Here is an 18,317-nt window from a genome sequence, read left to right as displayed (position 1 = left end):
AGTCCTCTGAGGCCTCCACAGACACAGGGACAAGGCTGTGATTCCGTAGCGAACACCGCGCCCCTCCCCGCCCCGCCCCGCCTTCCCGGGGCTCAGGTTTGAGGACATTTTTAGGTCCTCAACTTGTGTGACCCTACTGACACCCTGGGGGGAGGTGCACCCTCCTGTCTTCCTCTACCCCTGGCCGCTCCTTCTCCTCTCCTTCTAGGGGCTCTTTTATCTGTTAGCTCTGGGGCTTTTCTAGGGTCTTCTGACCTCATGGGCTGCTGAGCCCTCCCCCTTAGCTTCCTGTCCACAACCTCAAGCCATGACTCTCTCCTGGGACATGGAGTCATTTCCCCCAGACACGTGTTTACAACTGCACACCCTCTAATTCCAGACCCACCATGCCCAAACCCCTGCTCCCCATCACCCAGTGACAGGGCCAGAAATGGGCAGCACCATGGACCCTGCCTTCTCCTGCCTGGCCCTCCCAAGGACCTGCAACGTGTTCTCATGGTTTTCTTCACTCCAGCTCTAGTAGCCTCCCAATTCCCACCCTGTTTCTTCTAACCCATCCCCAGAGGGGAATGACTTTGAATCTCCTCTGCCTAAAAACCCTTCCATTCTCCTACCTAAAGACCTGAGACAATGATCTTTGAAGAACCCTCACTGGTATGGCCCCCTTGTGCTCTCTGCTTAGAATACCCTCCCTAAGTGGGAATGAGAGTATGTATATATTTGGAGTCTTTAGAATCTGACCCTTTGACCCCTGAATCGTTCCTCTGTCTCCCTAGCCAGGCGGAGGAAGGACTCTCTGCTCACTTGTGTCACTCAATGGCAACTGGTCCACTTATCCCTGCAACAAACGCATACAAGACCTGCCAGCATCCAGCTGTCTGGCTTTGCTGTCTCACACCCGGTTACAACCCACCATGAAAGCCCACTATGTAGCAAGCACTGATCAGATGTTCCCCAATACCATCCGTGTTCCTCAAGACCACCCGCAGGGTACATTTATTCAGCTCCATTCTTCAGATGAGCAAGCTGAGGCTCAGGGAGGTAAGGAGACTCCCCAGGCTACTTGCCTGGAGCTGGTAAAGGTCATATTTGAACCCCAGTTGGCTGGTGTTAAAGCCTGCTGTGGCTCCATGCCCTCTCTCTGCAGCTGTGAAACCAACGATAGCAGTGGAGCTGAAACAGGTCAGGGGTGAGTAGGTGGCTGTAAGGCCACCACAAGGAGTGACATGGGAGGGTGGGTATCAACACAGAGCTGGGACTCAGGCTGGGCAGGACCTGGAGGTAAGGGTTTGCACCCTTTTGTGTTGTTATCCTTTTACCAAGGCCAGCAATTGCAGCTGGACCCATGTATCACTGGGCATCCTCACCCTCTCTGGGCCAGCCTTCTTCCAGGTTTGGCCAATAACTAGCGCAGTGATGGTTCAGAGCGCCCTCTAGTGGTCCAGAGTGTATTAAAGCATAAAGCCCAGGCTCTGTGGAGGAGGCAGGAACTGGGGCTCTCACCACCTCGCACTGCCCTAAAACCCCTCTCTGAGTTCTGCACCACAGACAGTCCCGGACCCCATCTCTATACATGTTTCCCTGTATCAGGCTCTCTGCTTCTCTGTCTTTATCCATCTTCACTGACTCCCAGTCTTGGTCTCTGCCCATCTTGGTCTCCGTCCTAGTCTCAGCCTAGTTTCTCCTCCCTCAGTCTCTGTAGGGAGAGAGACAGATGGTGGGCAGATAATCTGAAGAAACGAAGTAGATGGGTTGTGTCTTAAGAAGAACTCTAAGATCAAAAGATGCTGAGACCTTAAAGTTGAGAGAGGACAAAAAGGCTGGGAAGCAGAGTTCAGCCAGGGTGACCTGCAGGACTGCCCCCAGCTCTACGGGAGCACGTGGGGCCTGTGGGCCAAGCAGGAACAGAGGGAGGGCAGGAGCCACATTCCAATGGGAATATTTCAGGTCCTGGTTCTTAATCCCAGCAGAGGAAGCAGACTCCAGGAGATGGAGCAGGAGGATAAAGCCCGAATAGATGCACAGAACCCATGCTTTCCTTGGTGCTAAGAGAACCCATCAAGGCTTCAGGAAAGGTCTAGCCCCTGATTACCTGCCTCTTTATCCCCTTCACCACTCCACTACCTCCCTCCTCTCATGCTCAGAACAGAGCTTCAGCCAGGGTCCTTTACAGCATCCAGAATATTTTTATTGCCAGAATCAAGGTACAGCCTGCTTAGAACTCCATGAGGAGCCCACCACCGAGGAATAAAAGGAGAGAGAGATGTTGGGTATGTTCCCAACAGAGAAAATCCAGCTCCACAGAAACCTGGTGGGAGAGCAGCATGGTCCAGCCTGACTGTGACTCTGGGGTCATATCCTAGAGGCCAGACTCCAGTCTTGGCCTATAGCCACTTGCCCACTTGGAGATGACTGTCCCCAAGGCAGATTCAGACTTTCCATCCATCCCTGCTATTATAGGAAGATCCGTGAAGCACCTCTGGAACAGACAGAAAACTCCCAGGGGAGCCCCAAGCCACCTGGCTCTCTCAGGGGCCCACTCAAGTTTCTGGGCTAGTCTCTGCAGACTAAACACCACTGAGCTGTCTGGTGGGAGTAGGTGATAGGCAAGATGGGCAAGAGCCCTACCTCTTCTCAGGCCTGTGCCAGCCCACCTGGGTGCTAGAAAAACCCTAGGGCAGGGTGCTAATGGGGTGGTGGGGTTAATAAGAGGGCAGCTCAGGGTAGCTCTGAATGGCCTTAGCTGCTTCCTTGAGTTTTCTTCATGAGTACCTAAAAGGCCATGGGACTGAGCCCTGCTCTCATCCCTGAACCACAGTCCCAGGGGAAAGGGAACCATCAATACTGTGGGTAACAGCCCAACCAAGGGGACCAAGGCTCCAGGGACAGAGCCCCCAAGAAATGGAGGGCCCCCTGCTGCCCAGTCCTGAGCTAGGCTGCTCTTGGAGGTAAGGGAGGTAGGAGTGAATGTCCCAGGACCTGGGAACCACGGAGAACAGAACCTGCCCCTGCCTGCAGGAGGAACCAGGCTCTCCAGAAAGCCACAGTCAAGCTGTTGAGCAACAAGGCCATAGGCTACTCACAGCCAGTAGCAAGCCTACCTGTGGCCAGTTTGTGGGAAGATCACCGTAGGGACCAGAAGCCCATCCCTGGGACCTTTAGGGACAGGGACCACAGCTCAGTAATATCCCTCACAGGAAGACTGAGGGACCAGGGCCTGGTGGGTGAATGTGAAAAGGCCACAGGGGTATGAGGAACAAATGGCCCCTGAGTTCGGGATTGGGGCCAGGTGCCAGACGATCCGCCCTGCGGAGCCAGTCCTGAGGTCACAGCAATCCCATCAGCAGCAGCATTCTTTCCAGCAAGGATCCCTCAAGTAAGGCCAGACTATTTCTTCCTTCTTCCCTCCCACAGAGGAAGGATAAGAAACAGCACTTCCCAGTGGCAGACGTGTCACAACCAAAGACTGAGGACCTTAGGCAGTCAGTCACAGACCATGCCACTCATGGGCCACAAGAGCCCTGGAGGACAAGAGAAGCAGCTATAGCCACACCATCCCACAGCCCTGCCTGGCACGGGGATCAGGGCCCAAGGAGCACACGTTTCAGGTAGGCCAAGGTGGTGGCATTGGCCAGCATCTCTATGTGCTCGCTGCCTGGCAGCGCCTGCAACGACACTTGCTGCTCCTGGCGTCCGCGCCAGGCCTGGCACTGCAGGGCACTCTGCAAGTTCACGGTGCCATCGCCGTCACCAAAGCAGATTTTGGGATCACGGTCCGGGAAGCTCTCGTAGTAGAAGGAGTCTGGCGTGGGGACACCGGTGCCGTAGAGGCAGTGCAGCGGCACGCCAGGAGGCACTGTGGCTTCAACCAGCCCCTCTGTGTCCTGCCGCATGAGCCACCCATCTTTGAAGCTGATGTCCTGGAAGAAGCGGCGATAGTCCCGCAGCGTGTAGTTGGTTGTGGGGGTGTGCACGAAGATCTTCCCAGATGACCAGGTGTAGTTGTAGGGCAGCAGCCAGCTGGTGGAGACGGCAGACCGCTGCTGCTCCCGGATCTTCAGGGGCCCGATGACTGGGATCCGATTGTTGTCTCCTGCAGGGAAAGGGCTCGCTCAATCTGTGCTCAGGCATGCGCACTGGCTGGGGAGCACGGTGCAGCCAGCACCTCTATGGGGGGGCCCCCCAGGAGAGGCCCAGTCAGCAATCCCGCGCCTCCATTATAACTCATCCGCATTAGAACTCCCATGTTTCCCTTATTTCTGCTCTATCTGGGAAGCATGTGAGCGTGATTTGTTTCTTTCCTTCTGCACTTCGTCACCAGGGATTTAGGCAGCGCATACCCACGAGGTGATTCATTGTGTAAACGGTACCCTCCACTGAGCACTTGTCACCACTTGTGGGCACTGACCTTGCTGAAGGTCAGTCAGCATGTTGGCAGCCCAGAGACACATTCCTCTTTTTCTTTTCTTACACTGAGTTATGAACATGTCTCCCTTTTCCCAGGCTCAGTCTCAGGCCTGCCGCCAGCCACCCCGGTCATATTCCACTCATCTGCCTGTCACTGGCCCAGGCAACCAGGCCAGCAGGAGTCGAGGCAGGAGGGGAGGCTGCAGACAGAACGAGAAGCTTTCTCACACAGGAATGCCAGCAACACAGCCGGTGAGGCCTCTGGGGAGTGAGCTGGAACTTGTTAACAGGGGTCATGTGATCTATTCAGGGCCCACAGCCACCCATCCCTGCACCTTTCTGACTGACCAGAGGCCTTCCGCTCTTGTGGGGTTCTGGCTATAGGACCCCTGAGGAAAAGGAAGCCCCTAGCTAGTCCATGACTACCACACCCCTGTCAAGGCCTGACAGAACAGTTTCCCAGAATCTGAGGCACAGCTCTAAAGGGATTCACAGGGAGGCTCGGAAAGGCCGGAACCCGAGCCCCACCACAGCTCCTGTCTCAGACTCGGGCATGCCTCCATCTGTCCTTTCAGGTCCAGGCTGGACAGAGTAGGTGGCTATAATGAGTCCTCTCTATATCTGGATTCATCGTCCAGCCAATCCAGCGTCACTACCGGGAGAGGCACTGGGTCTCACGTGATGGCAACTATCAGTTGACCAACAAGTAGGTCAGGCAGTGCTGATGATATGAGGAAGAAAGCTCCTCACATGCTGAGCACAGCTGCGGCTTGTGGCTCCTAAAGTAAGGGGCCATGGGTTCACCCCCGTCCTAGCAGAGGGAGGGAGGAAAGCCCCACGGCTACAGCTAGCACGGTGACAGTCATAAACAGGCAGGTGAACTGGGGAGGATTAGGGAAGGAGGTGGCAGCTTTCCCCACTGCCAGACAAGGAAGCCCAAAGAAATCTGCACCTGCTTCCTCCCTGCGTTACCCACAAAGGCTCCCCACTGCCACAGATGGAGGTCTAACTTATAAACAGGAAACTGTAGCCCAGCTTTCCTTCTGCGGGGCAAAGGTGGAAAGGAAGAAAGGGAGAAGGCTCCCCCAAAGAACTTGGGGTCAGACTGAGTTAGGCCAGCCAGACCAGAGCACAGTGTATGTGTGAAGACATAGGCACAAGCAAGTGCCTGTGTGACCAACAGTTGTGCCACTGCCTGGACACACTGGAAAAAAAAAAATTTACACGGATAACCAAGGCCATCACCTAGTAGGACAAAATTGTTAGGTTCCCTTTTGGAAAGTGTTAGGTTCTCTTTTGGAAAAAAAGATGGTTGGAAAAGCATATGACTCTGGAGAAAGAAGGATCCTCACCCAAGAGAAGAGACACAAAGTGGCCAGGGAGGACATTGCTGAAGGAAAGAGAGAACACCATCCCTGACATCAGCAGCCCCGCCCACCCCCCCATACTTGCTAGGTCTGGCAGGGTCTTACCTGAGGCCAGGACACGCCAAGTCTTGGCCACGCCCCCCCAGGGCGCACCCAGTGCCACAAACGCACGAATATACTTGTTCTTCCAGGCCTGTGGCTGTCGCTGCAGAAAGTAGAGTGTGTACATGTTGCCCATGCTGTGGGCAACCAGCACCACAGGGCCCCCATACAGCTGGTGCATCTCCTCGATCATCTCCCGGAGGGCCAGGAAGTAGGGCCCGTTTTCATCTGTAGGCCAGAGCCAGGCAGTAGTCAGGAAGGAAGGGTCCTGGGGCCTGAACCTGTTCTTCAGGCCAGATACAAGACTAGGTGGGTGGTGAAAATGCTGAAATCCAAGGGGGAATGGTCTTCTTTCCCAAGATGGGAGGAAACCTAGGAGCTCCTTTTCTCCTCCTCAACCTCATTATCTCTCCCCAGGGCTCAGAGGCCCAGAAATCCTGGGGGGAGGAATGGGGAAGGATAGGACAGACTGACTAAGGGTGACAGCTGTGATTGCTAGGCTAGACACAAAAGGGCCCAGGGGAGGGGACAGTCCAGGGCCTATGGTGACTGTGACCTCCTCATCCCCACCCCCCAAGATGTCAGGGAGGAAGCAAAAGTAACCACTTACTTGGGGCTCGGCGCCAGTCATAGGGGGCTCCCCGGACATCCTCACCCCGTGTGTAGCCCCAGTCCACAAGGCTTTCTACCATGGTATGGAAATAGGAACCTGTAGACAGTAATGTATGGGAATTAGAGAGAGGACAGGCAGTGCTAACCCCCCACGCCATGCCCAACAAGGAGACTGGGACATCTACTGTAGAAAGATCCCCAAGGGAACACTGTAAGACTCAGTGGCTAGATTAGAGACAGTTTACAGGCTACCCTTTCAAACAAAGAACACTTCTCCCACTCCAGGAATATAGCAGAACTTCCAGCCCCATTTCCTGGAGGCCATGAGCAAGGGCTACATACCCACACTGCTTTTGCTGGGGTCCAGGAACTCTAGTGAAAAAGTCTTCCCAAAGCCAGGGACGCGTACATCCACACCATCTGGGAACTGGGTGGCCCGGGACGTACTGTTGTAGACCAGCCTGTCAGGGGAGGACATTGAGCTAGTGATCCAGAGGTGACACTGAACCTGGTGTGTCCTAATACTGCCCTGGATCCTGAGCCATATCCCTTACTGTCCTCACATTTGGCAGGAAGTTATAGGGGAGACCAAAAAGTAACAAAACAAGTTTATGCAGCACAGATCAGAGGAACCGCATCCACCTGAGGACCCCAACCAAGACCCATTCCGAAGATTGATCCAAGGACGCTTGTCAAAGCGATAGTTTCTTCTCGGTGTCATCCACCTCAGAATGCAGCTCTTGGATTTGGCTAGGAAAGGGAAGTGCGAGGCCTGGCTCTGCCATCCACATCACACTTGACCCAAAAGGCAGGCAGCCTAACTTTGCATGCACCCACTGCCCCATCTCTGCGGATTCAGCTCCTCCCACCCACCACAAAACGTCACAGGGCAAAGGAGAGGGTAAGTGTAACACACAACAGAACCAAACAGAGAAAGCCCCACCTCCAGGCCTAAACACCTGTGGCTGCTACGTGGAGAAACAAACAAGGCTTGCAAGAACGACAGGACAGGGAGGTGGGAGACAGGAGGAAAGCTTTGTGCTAGACCAGGAACTCTGTTCTGGCCTCCCTGCTATCAAGCAGAAAAAGGTGCCCAAGAAAACACAGGCTAGGGGTGTCTGGGTGGCTCAGTCTTTAAGTGACTGCCTTTGGCTCGGGTCATGATTCCGGGGTCCAGGGATCGAGTCCCACATTAGGTACCCTGCTCTGCAAGACGCCTGCTTCTCCCTTTCCCACTCCCCCTGCTTGTGTTCCCTCTCTCACTGTGTCTCCCTCTGTCAAATAAATAAATAAAATCTTCAAAAAAAAAAAAAAAAAGAAAAAGAGAGAAAAGAAAACACAGGCTAGACCTGCAATCCTTGATGGCCCTGAGTTCTAATCCCCTGAGATCAGCCACAGAAAGCTGACAAGATACCAACTTTGACCCAAATAATAGGTCCTGGGAGCCCATTTTCTCTAGGGCAACTTGTCAATGAACCCAGTGGCCACTCAGCAAAATGGAGAAAACTTTCTACAAAGCCAATGCAGCTCTAAACAGGTCAGATGTCCAGAAGGTTGATAAGCCCCTGTCAGTATCAGCCCGAAACGCCCATTGGCAGTACCTGAGACCACGTCTCTGGTATAAAAATAGATTTGCAGATCAACAGCCTAGAAATAACCTGATCATGTACAGAAGAGGAAAAAGTCAACAAAGCATGTGTCATAAACAAACAACTGGGAAAGGCAAAACACCTGGAGAATGAGCCAGTATGTCCCCAGGAAAAAAATTTAGTTTGTGAAACTCCATTCAGTTCCAACATTTACTGAGCACCAATTGTGTTCTGGGCTCTATGTTTATAAAGATAAACAAGATACAAGTTCTCCCTTCAGGGAGCTAGGTCTTAGCTCAGGGTCACGCAATCTGGGTTTACATCTTGCTTCTGCCACTTATTAGTTGAGTGACCCAAGGCAACCTTGTAACGCTTTTTGAGTTTCCAGATTTCCTCATCTGAAAACAGTACCCGTCTCAGAGGATTGTTGTAAGACTAAATGAAAGTATGTAATATGGACAGTGCCTGTATTCCATAAGCAGTAATTCCCAAAACATTATCATCTTATTAGCGGGGAAACATCCTTGGAAGCAAAGTTATGGCACCTGATAAGGATGAAAGAAAACAGGCATGTGGCCTGGAGGAAGGAAAGGTTAAGAGCTCTGGGAGTGGCAAGGGAAACTTTTCAGAAGGACCAGGCTCAGGTTTTAAAGAGTGAATGGGTGGGCGCCGGGGTGGCTCAGTGGGTTAAGCCGCTGCCTTTGGCTCAGGTCATGATCTCAGGGTCCTGGGATCAAGTCCCACATCGGGCTCTCTGCTCAGCAGGGAGCCTGCTTCCTCCTCTCTCTTTCTCTGCCTGCCTCTCTGCCTACTTGTGATCTCTCTCTGTCAAATAAATAAATAATCTTTAAAAAAAAAAAAAGAGTGAATGGGAAGGAATTTATAAGGCAAAGGGTGTAGAGGTAGATTCCGGGCTCAAAGAACCATATGTACAAAGACATAGAGACCTGGTATATCCCAGGAGGAACAAGAAGCTGAGGGGCCAGTGGCCAACTCAGAGGCAAGGGAAAGGGTACAGCCATGTTGAGATTATACATAGAGGCTGGAGCATAGAATCTACATGTAAGTGGGCACCTGGCCAGTTCAGTCGGTGAAGCATGGGACCTGTATCTCGAGACTGTGAGTCAGGTGAAGAGATTTTTTGATAGAGCCAGTGAGCGAGTAAGAGAGAGAAGGAGCAAGGGGAGGGGCAGAGGGAGAGAGAGAAGCAGACTTCCTAAGCAGGGAGCCTGATGTGGGGCTCGATCCCAGGACCCTGAGATCATGACCTGAGCCAAAGGTAGACTCTTAACCAACTGAGCCACCCAGGCGCCCAAATAAAATCTTAAAAAAAAAAAAACAGGCATTCACACACAAGGTGTGAATTACACGGCATAAACTGGAGAGGTAGGGACAAGAGCTGCAGGAAACAGAAAAAGTTCTGTCTGGGAGGGTGCAGAGTTGGTGCCAATCAGCCTGAGGAAATGAGAAGGGCAAGAGGTCAGTGACGTCAGGGTCTGCTGAGAGGGGCTGAGACAAAAACAGGTTCTAGAGATTTCTCCAGGCTGGGTCGGTGAGCAGCACCTCATCTGTGCCCCAGCCCCCACCTGATATTGTCAATCCAGCAGTCAATGATGACAGGCAGCAGCAGTTCGAGGTTGAGCCAGAGTGTGAAGTAGCTGTCCGTCCTCTTGGAGCAGAGGTAGTGCACAACCGTTGGCTTGTCTAGCTTTGCCTCCAGCTGGTTGCCCAAATCGCCGGGCACTGCAGAGAGAGACAGAGCATGCATGAGGCCCTGGACCTGGCAGGCTGGGGACCCCTGAGGCTTGAACCCAAAGGCCTTCAACCCACAGCTGTTCCAGGCTACAGAGGAAGGCCTTGTTCACTCAAAGAAGGAGAGGGAAAGAAGACAAAACCCTGGGCCACTTAACCAACCAAAACTGAATCCAGGGAAGGCATTCCAGGACAAGCTTGTGGAGGGGGGCAATGAACACAGGCAGCTGCCAGCCTACTGGGAGCCCAGTAAGGTTTCAGGGACCAGACCATCTGGAGGGCCCTAGCCTCTCAGCACACCTGGACCCCGTGGCAGAGATGGCTACCCTGAAACATCACACCATTCCAGCCATTGCTCTGTAGGGGTGGGTGTGCCCTGGCCCAAGGATAACTTCTCTATGCCCAAGCTGGTCAACAGACCAGCTGCACAGAGCCTAGTCTACACAGAACCCTGGGGCCCTCGTGATACTCAAACCCATCCCTGCAGCTTCACTGCCCAATATTAAGGCCCTACTCAGAATATTTGTTCCCACTGACCTTTCAGGCCTCACCTGTTTCTACATGCCATGCCCTTGACACCTTCCAAGCACATCCTCATTTAGAATCCATGATCACCAAGTGAACAACCAGCTCTTGGCTCTCCTGAGCATTCTCTGGGCTCTACGAACCTAGCCCTGAAGAGGGCATGCCTTCCCTGTACATCATCTCACAGTGCCCTCAGCGAAACCAGGGGAGGCAGGGGAGGCACCTGCCTTCACCTCCCTTAATAATATGCAGAAGTGGGGAGTCTTCAGCGTGACAGTGCAGAGATCTTGGTCATTGTTTCCATCAAAAAGGAATTGGCTAAAAGAGGAAGCCACCAGATTTGCTGTGCCTAAATGCCCCTTGTCCTGCACAGGCTGTGTGGCCTCTAAAAATAGCAGTGGTCATTTCTTAAGCCCCTTTTTGCTTAAAACTAGGACAAGAGATATCTATGTACCCTTCACCTCAAATAACACTGGGAGAGAATGTCCTTACTATGCCCACTTTACAGATGAGGAGACTGAGGCTGAGGGGGGTAGAAATGGCTTGTTACAGTCTCCTCCTGCCCAATTCTTTTGTATCACTTCTCTGGTCTCTGCTTCCTCTATCACCAATTTAGGTCTCACCTGGATGGTCACCCCTGGGGGCTGATCCTCTGATAGCCAAGGTCAGGTCCCTGCTCTATGCACAGGAACAGCTCTTCTGCTGACCACTGGGGTTTCCCAGGATTTATGCCAACACCTTCACTCTCTGAGAAGCTAGGCAGATTAGGATTCTGTGACTCTGGAGGCATCTGGGTGGCATAGTCATTAAGCTCTGCTTTCGGCTCAGGTCATGATCCCAGGGTCCTGGGATCCAGCCCCACATCCGGCTATCTGCATGGCGGGGAGCCTACTTCCTCCTCTCTCTCTGCTTGCCTCTCTGCCTACTTGTGATCTCTGTCTGTCAAATAAATAAATAAAATCTTTAAAAAAAGAAGAAGAAGAAAGAGCATGGGGGTCATGCTGCAGCAGATTAGGTATTTAACATATACCTTAGGAATGTCTCTGCCTTTAGGAGTCCTGGCTGGCCACCAACTCAATACTTGAATGAAGCATCCAAGGCCCCCAAGACAGAAGTCTTTCCATGTCCACCACCACAAGGAAACACTGAGGCTCCTGCATAGTTGCAGGGCCCAGGACCAAGGAAGGAATAGGCAGGGGAGATCATCTAATCCCAATATAGCCCACTCTAAACTGGTCTGGCAGGATTAAGAGTACAAGCATGTTTCCTCACATCTGTTCACAGCCATTGTTGCAAGCCTTACTTCTGTCTTTAGCCATCTTCAGATTCCCTTAGGCCTCCCTCAGGCCCAAGGCCACCCATTTCATAAGTTTGGGGGTGGGTGGGAAGTCTTGGTGGCCGGCTAGGAGAGTCATTCTTTCCCCAAAAAGCTTCCTTTTAATAATGCCTCCTGAAACATATGGGGTTGGGGGTCCAGAAAGACAGCCTCCTAGCCATGCCCAGACCAACAGTGAGGACCCTGGGACCAAGAGAACACCCAAGCTCCCACCAAGGCTCAGGAGTGGGGCCAAAGGACCTCGGTCTCTCCAGCTAAAAAAAAAAAAATGGGCATAAAGCAAGGCAACGCTTGGGACTGACGTAGACAGGGGTACTGTAGGACAACTGTACCGTAGCCTTCTCACTTATCCCATATTCTACAGGGGAAGGTGAGCAGAGGTTGACCACACCCGCGCCCAGCATGGCGGGAGGTGGACGAACAGATCCAGGTGACAAGACAGTCATTTGCTTCCCGACCTCGTGCTAGGAGCAGATGCAGACCGAGAAGATAGCTCCTCTCCCCGCCCCCGCAGCCCGTCCTGCAAGACATACAAACACACGGACCCACGACTGGACCCAAGCCTCACCCAGCACCACCGGAGGGGGACGTCCGACCGGGAGCGCCGGGTCCGCCAGGAGCAGGAGGAACAGAAAGCCACCCGGGAGCAGCGTCGCATGGTAGAGGTAGACGCGAAGACCCATTGCGTGAGAACGCCGCTACAGGTCCGAGGTGCGGATTCAGCGCTCCGTGCTCGCGCCTAGGCCCGGGCGGCGGCGACGCGCTTAACCCCGCCGCCCGCACTCGGCCACAAGGGCCTGACCAATCAGAATCCGCCTCCCCCAAAAGACCTGCCAATAGCGACTCGCCGCCAGGCACGTCCCTCCCAGTCGGAGCTCGCCGCCCCGCCCCTGCGGATCCCAAGCCAGCTCCTTAGACTGCGCCGCACGCCGAGCGCATCGATCGATTGGGGGGTTCAGTCTGGCTTCTCGGTTCAGTCCGGGACTAGTGGGACCCAGCTCGCCGCTGCTGGATACCCAACCCATCCTTGGGTACCCAAAGTCCACGCTGCGCGCCCTCATTCCCGATTCCTGGCTCGTCCCTGACCTGGGATCTGGAACGGGTCGGCCAGAGCGTGGGTTGAGGGTCCAGTGCTGGCGGCTGCTGAGACACTCTGGTCAGAGCAAGGGGAAGAAGGGGAGAAGTGAGTCCCGGAAAGTTATTGGGTCTTAGGGGACCGGGAGTTGACCAGGACCTTTGTGCAGTCCCCACACCAATTCTTCACACCCTGCCATGATGGCACGTGGGTTCAAGCAAGGGGTCCAGGGGTCCCCCTGCGTCTGTCCAGGGATTAAGCATGTGGGTGTGAGGGCTGCCTGGCCTAAAGTTTTAGTTGCCGGCATTATGGAGTCACCCTACGAGACTGAGCAGTTCTGGTGCCCCGGAGAAAGTAGGTTTGAGCCTCAGCCCATTTGGCAGATTCCCTAGCAGAGCAGGACAAGTGTTCTGACCTTGTATTCCACCTACCATTCTCAGTCCACGCAAACTGAGGATCCAGAGAGGACACAGATCAAGGAGTCAGAGGCAAACAGAATGGGCAGATTTGACAGCTGGCAATATGACCAGCACCATAGGTCACTCCAGGATAAGGAGACCAGTATGTCTGGAGACTGAAAGTCTTGATCTTCCACATACTTCCTCCTGAGGGCCAGACAGCACCCTGATCCTCCTGTAGCTGGTCTTAAGACTTCTGGCACGCCCCTTCCTTCCTTCCTTCCTCTTGGCCAATCGCTGACCTTTTCTAGCCTTTCAGAGTAAGCCTGGATGAATCAACTCACCATCTTGACCCACCCTTCCTATGTTCTTACAGGGAAACACATTGGTGGTTGGGGTACACTACTCTCTGAAGGTCCAGCTATCTCTCTTAGGCCCCAGCAAGGACCCCAAACCCCTGCCTCCCCACCTCCATCCTAGGCCCCAGAAGAGGGGTTGCTGAAGACCAATCTAGTACAGGTCCACAGTGGGAGATCAGAGATAACTTTCGCCAGTACTAGGGACAGGCAGGAGTCCAGAGTCAAGGGTTAAGTGGAGGGGGCGTAGGCATCAGGATGGCCTGGGCTGCCCTGGACTGTGGCCAGTCTGAATGTCTTGTCAACCCAGCAGCCTCAGGTGACCATGGGCCCTTCACAGGGTGTGCCAGTCCCGCAGGCCCAGAAGATGATAGGAACCATGGGCATTGCAGGGAGAGGATGTCAAGGCCTAGTCAGCAATGATCTGTGCCAACAAAGTGAAGAGGAGAGGGAATCAGAAGATAAGGATCTCCCCCTTCTCATAATGACTTTGTCATCCACATGATCCCTCCCTGGCTGCAGACCTGGGCACATCCTGGATTCTAGATACTATTCTAATTCTCAAACCCACAACCCGGTAGTCACCAAGTCTTGCCAGTCTACCTTTCCAAAGCCAAACTACTTTCATCCCCACAGTAGCCTCCCTGCTCATGTCCCAGTCTATGCCCTTATTCCTATGGACTGTTCTCCATGGGTCAGATTGACGCCATTAAACATTAAATGAAGCCCCTCGCTGTCCGTCTAACCCCACTCACGATGCTCCTACTGCAAGCATCATACCCATCTCACTCACAGTGAATGAGGACCCTGCAGGGGACTCTGGCCTTTTCCCATAACTTTCACTTCCTCTTTTCTTCATCTCCACCTTCAACAGCCTCCTTGCTCCCTAGAACAGGACAACCTCATTCTCACTCTGGACCTGTGCACTTGTTGCATGGGATCACTCTGCAGCCCCCATTTTTGGGGATTCAGCTGCGTTCTGCCTTTAGGCCTCAGCCCAGACACCATTGACTCTGAAGCAGCCCCTACCTGACTCCCAGCGGAATATAATCCATGCAGGAGGAAGCCCTTCACCTGCCTGCTACTGGTGCACCTGCCTTTTGGGTTACTAAGTACCACTGGCACAGTCCCAGGCACACAGCAGGTGCTGAACATATATTGATTGACTGAGTGATACGCCCCCTTCTCTAACACTCCCCCACTTCCAGGATGCAGTCCTGGTTGGTGCTTGTCAGACCTGAAGAAGGAGATCAGGGACTGAGAGGTCCACAGGCTGGTTGGGCTACCTTCCTCAGATGAGAATCCAGCCAACAGCTTTTGCCCTTTTTCTGTGACACTGGGCCCTTTGCATTCCCTCTTGCTTGCACAAGTTCCGAGCTCCCCTGTCTGGACCAGGTGGGTGCCTGGGCTTGGGGCAACGAAATCAAGACCACAGCTTCTGAGCTGGTTTGGTAGCCAGAGCTGAGCCCATCTGGAGGGCAACTGATTCTCCCTAAAGCTCCCGGTTCATCAGGATCCTATTCCTCTGATGCCAGAGCCTCCCTGGAATCACGAAAGGCCAAACAATGACCAAATCATGACCGAACAGGTTATCTCTTTTTTTTTTTTTTTTTAAGATTTTATTTATTTATTTGATAGCACTCAAGCACAAGTAGACACAATGCAGGTAGACTGAGAGGGAGAAGCGGCCTCCCTCTGAGCAGGGTGGCCACTGTGGGGCTGGATCCCAGGACCCTGGGATCTCAACCTGAGCCAAACGCAGACACTCAACCAACTGAGCCACCCAGGTGCCCCCAGAACAGGTTATCTAACCTGGCTTAGGCATCAAAGAATGTTACATAGAGGAGGAATTATTTGAGATGGGTCTTGAAGAGTAAGTAGGAATTTGCCAGGAAAACAAAGGGATGAATAGGTGGGTGGGGCCTCCAGGTAGGGAGCTTAGTATGTGCAGCAGCCTGGAGGCCTGAACAATCACAGTGTGTCCAGGGCACATGGTGGGTGGGAGTGGAACAGAGAGGCTGGAGGTCTTGAAAACCAAGCTTAAAAACTTGGCCTATGGGGGCCCCTCGGTGGCCGGTTCTTGAGTGTCTGCCTTCTGCTCAGGTCATGGTCCCAGTGTCCTGGGATCAAGCTGGCATCATCTGGCTCCCTGCTCACAGGGAAGCCTGCTTCTCCCTCTCCCACTACCCCTGTTTGTGTCCCCTCCCTCTCTCTGTCAAACAAATAAATTAATCTTAAAACAAAACAAAACAAAACTTGGCCTGTGCCCAGGAAGCCAGGATCGGTAAAGATGCTCTAACCAGAGGGAGGCGGTCTCAAGGCCCTTCCCTTTTCACTTCTGTCCCGGAGCATTGCCCCAGGTTGGGCTCTCCTGGGCAAGTTCCTCCTCCCAGCCCCCCGCACCTGGTTCAAGCAACAGGGTCACTGCGCCCTCTGGTGGGTACTCAGCGGAGATTCGGCAAAGGCGCTTAGCGGGGAACCTGGGTGGAGCCCAGAGCGCTGACTACGCGGGCGGCTCAGGAGATAAGGAAGGGTAGCGGCAGATGGTCGAGTCGTGGGCCACGGGGCCGCCGAGGGTGTGGATGGCCCCGAGGCGGCGAGTGTGGATCTCCGCAGTGGATCCAACAAGGCATCCAGCGGAGAATCCTCTTCCATAGTGGGATATTTTCTGGCCTGGGAGGGAGAGAGGAGGGCTCTTTTACACCACTCCTAGACTCACTGGTAGATCCCCATAACCCGCCACACTCCCAGGCTCACATGAGGATTCCCAACCTATATCTGCCCCAGCCTTCATGTACTCGCCGCTGGAGCGCCAGATTTGGCGACTGTGTGGCCTGGCTTCACAGGACCAATTTCCTTTCCCCGTGAGTACCTGAATTACACTCTGGGAAACGCTACGGGCTGGACCTTTGGAGCCTTGTTCACCCCTTTCACGTATGTTATTTCCAATTCATTCATTAACGATTTATGAACCCTAGTAGCTGGGTTAGGATGGGGGACGCTGCTCAATGAAATCGAGAAATCTCAAAACTTCTGTGGCGACCCCTACTACAGGGGGAGGTGCCTTGAGAGAAAAATGCAGGACACGGGATGGGTTGGGAGAGGAGCTCCGATGGAGACTCCCAGAGGAAAAAGACCCACCCGTTAGCCCCAGGGAAGGGTACTGAAATATCCAAAGGCTCATGATGCAAAGCAAAGCACTTTGACAACCAATCATTCATTCATTCATTGTCTTGAGCAAGTACGACAAGCCAGGCAATGTGGTAAGCACTGGGGATGAGCCTGTCCTCCAAGGCCTGAGTTCCCAGTGGATGCGGTGTAGGGAGACAATAAAGGATTTACTGTGTTAGAAGTTACTTGAGTGTTGGGGGAAAGGAGTGAGGGTTGTTTAGTATTAATATGTGTGATCTGAGAGGATCCATCTGAAGATGAGTAAAGGAGCTCGGCAAAGCAGGGGCCCTAACGTTATTTTAAAGAATTTACTTTTTTAAGAGTCCAATCATCGGGAACTGTCGTGCGGTTGGAGGCGGGCAGAGTTGCCCCACGCTGCCAGGATGGCTAGGGGTGCCACACTGGAGAGGTCACCTCAAAAAGGTGGCTTCCGGGCGCCTGGGTGGCTCAGTGGGTTGGGCCGCTGCCTTCGGCTCAGGTCATGATCTCAGGGTCCTGGGATCGAGTCCCGCATCAGGCTCTCTGCTCAGCAGGGAGCCTGCTTCCTCCTCTCTCTCTCTGCCTACTTGTAACCTCTCTCTGTCAAATAAATAAATAAAAATCTTTAAAAAAAAAAAAAAAAAGGTGGTTTCCGTGAACACCTGACCTCGAGACTCACGCTGAAGGAAGAACAGGGAAGGGCCTAGTGTGAAGGTCTGGAGGTTCAATGGATGAGGGCTCCCAGAAGGCTGAGATCAAGATCGAATTAGCGCTCAGATGGCAAGGTGGTGACGCCGGACTGTCTTGTAGACGCTGGAGCCCAGACAGGAGCCCTACAAAGAGGCCCGCCCGCCAAAAGAGTTTTAGGAGAGGCCCTGAGGGTGAACACGGGTTTGAGGCAAAGGCTTGGATGGAGGAAAAGCCCAACTCCACCAAGCGCAAGCGCGCTCCCGGGCGGATAGGGGAGGAGCCTTACTTCGCTGTTGGGTCCCGCCCCCAAACAAATATTTGACATTCCAGGCTTATCTAGAGGCTAACTGGACCCGCAGAGCGAAGTTTCCCCCTCCCGCAGGGCCTGATTGGCCTAGCGCTTCCGTCGTCGGAACCAGCCGGCAGGCGCGGGAGTGGGCTGTCCGGAAAGGGGCGGATACCCGCCTATACCAGAGGAAGCGCTCGTCACCCGAAGCCGCTGGAAAATCTGTTTGTTTCCCCACTCCCGGCGCAAGTCACTTCCGTACTGGGCACGTCGGTCTCTTTATCCGTTAAGTAGGGATGCGCGGAAGTGTGGGTTTAATGGGCAAGGCCTCGGAAGCGCCTGTCCACCCCGAGCTCTTTCTCCATCGTCCGAACGTCCGGACGCTGCGCCCAGCTTTTCCGAAAGCGCGAGGTGCGGCTCCCGCCTCAGTTTCCGCGCGGCCTTGGCGCAAGCCCACGTCCTTTCCTCCCACCATACTCTTCAGTTTCTCAATCATATAAACGGGGAGCACTTAGCGAAGTGCAGGGCGGCCTGGAAATGCGCCGTAAAGGAGCCCCACCAAGCACGACGGGGCGAAAGGGTGGTGGAGGTCCTCCACGCGGGACTGCCCTTACTGGGTTGCTGGTCTCCGATGGAGAAGAGATGGAGGATCTGCAGCCTGCACGCGCACAG

At 53.7% G+C, this 18,317-nt stretch overlaps 1 protein-coding gene across 2 annotated transcripts; it reads right to left on the bottom strand.

Annotated features, from left to right (window-relative positions):
- Nucleotides 1-2,166: 2,166 nt before the first annotated feature.
- PLA2G15 (phospholipase A2 group XV) lies at nt 2,167-12,478 on the bottom strand. 2 transcript variants are annotated; one of them, XM_059382095.1, is made up of 6 exons: nt 12,259-12,477; nt 9,664-9,820; nt 6,831-6,949; nt 6,487-6,585; nt 5,880-6,104; nt 2,167-4,093 (listed from the first exon to the last, which is right to left on the bottom strand). In XM_059382095.1, the coding sequence occupies exons 1-6, from the start codon at nt 12,371-12,373 to the stop codon at nt 3,582-3,584; spliced, it is 1,227 nt and encodes a 408-aa protein (XP_059238078.1). In that variant the 5' UTR covers nt 12,374-12,477; the 3' UTR covers nt 2,167-3,581. The 2 variants fall into 2 exon arrangements, with proteins under 2 accessions (XP_059238078.1, XP_059238079.1); XM_059382096.1 differs by having other exon boundaries at nt 3,772-4,093; nt 5,880-5,979; nt 12,259-12,478.
- Between the last annotated feature and the right edge of the window lie 5,839 nt (nt 12,479-18,317).

This window comes from Mustela nigripes, chromosome 17 (genome assembly GCF_022355385.1).
Source record: "Mustela nigripes isolate SB6536 chromosome 17, MUSNIG.SB6536, whole genome shotgun sequence".
NCBI lineage: Eukaryota > Metazoa > Chordata > Mammalia > Carnivora > Mustelidae > Mustela > Mustela nigripes.
The sequence above is the reverse complement of the archived record's forward strand: the minus strand, read 5'-3'. Positions and strand labels throughout refer to the sequence as shown.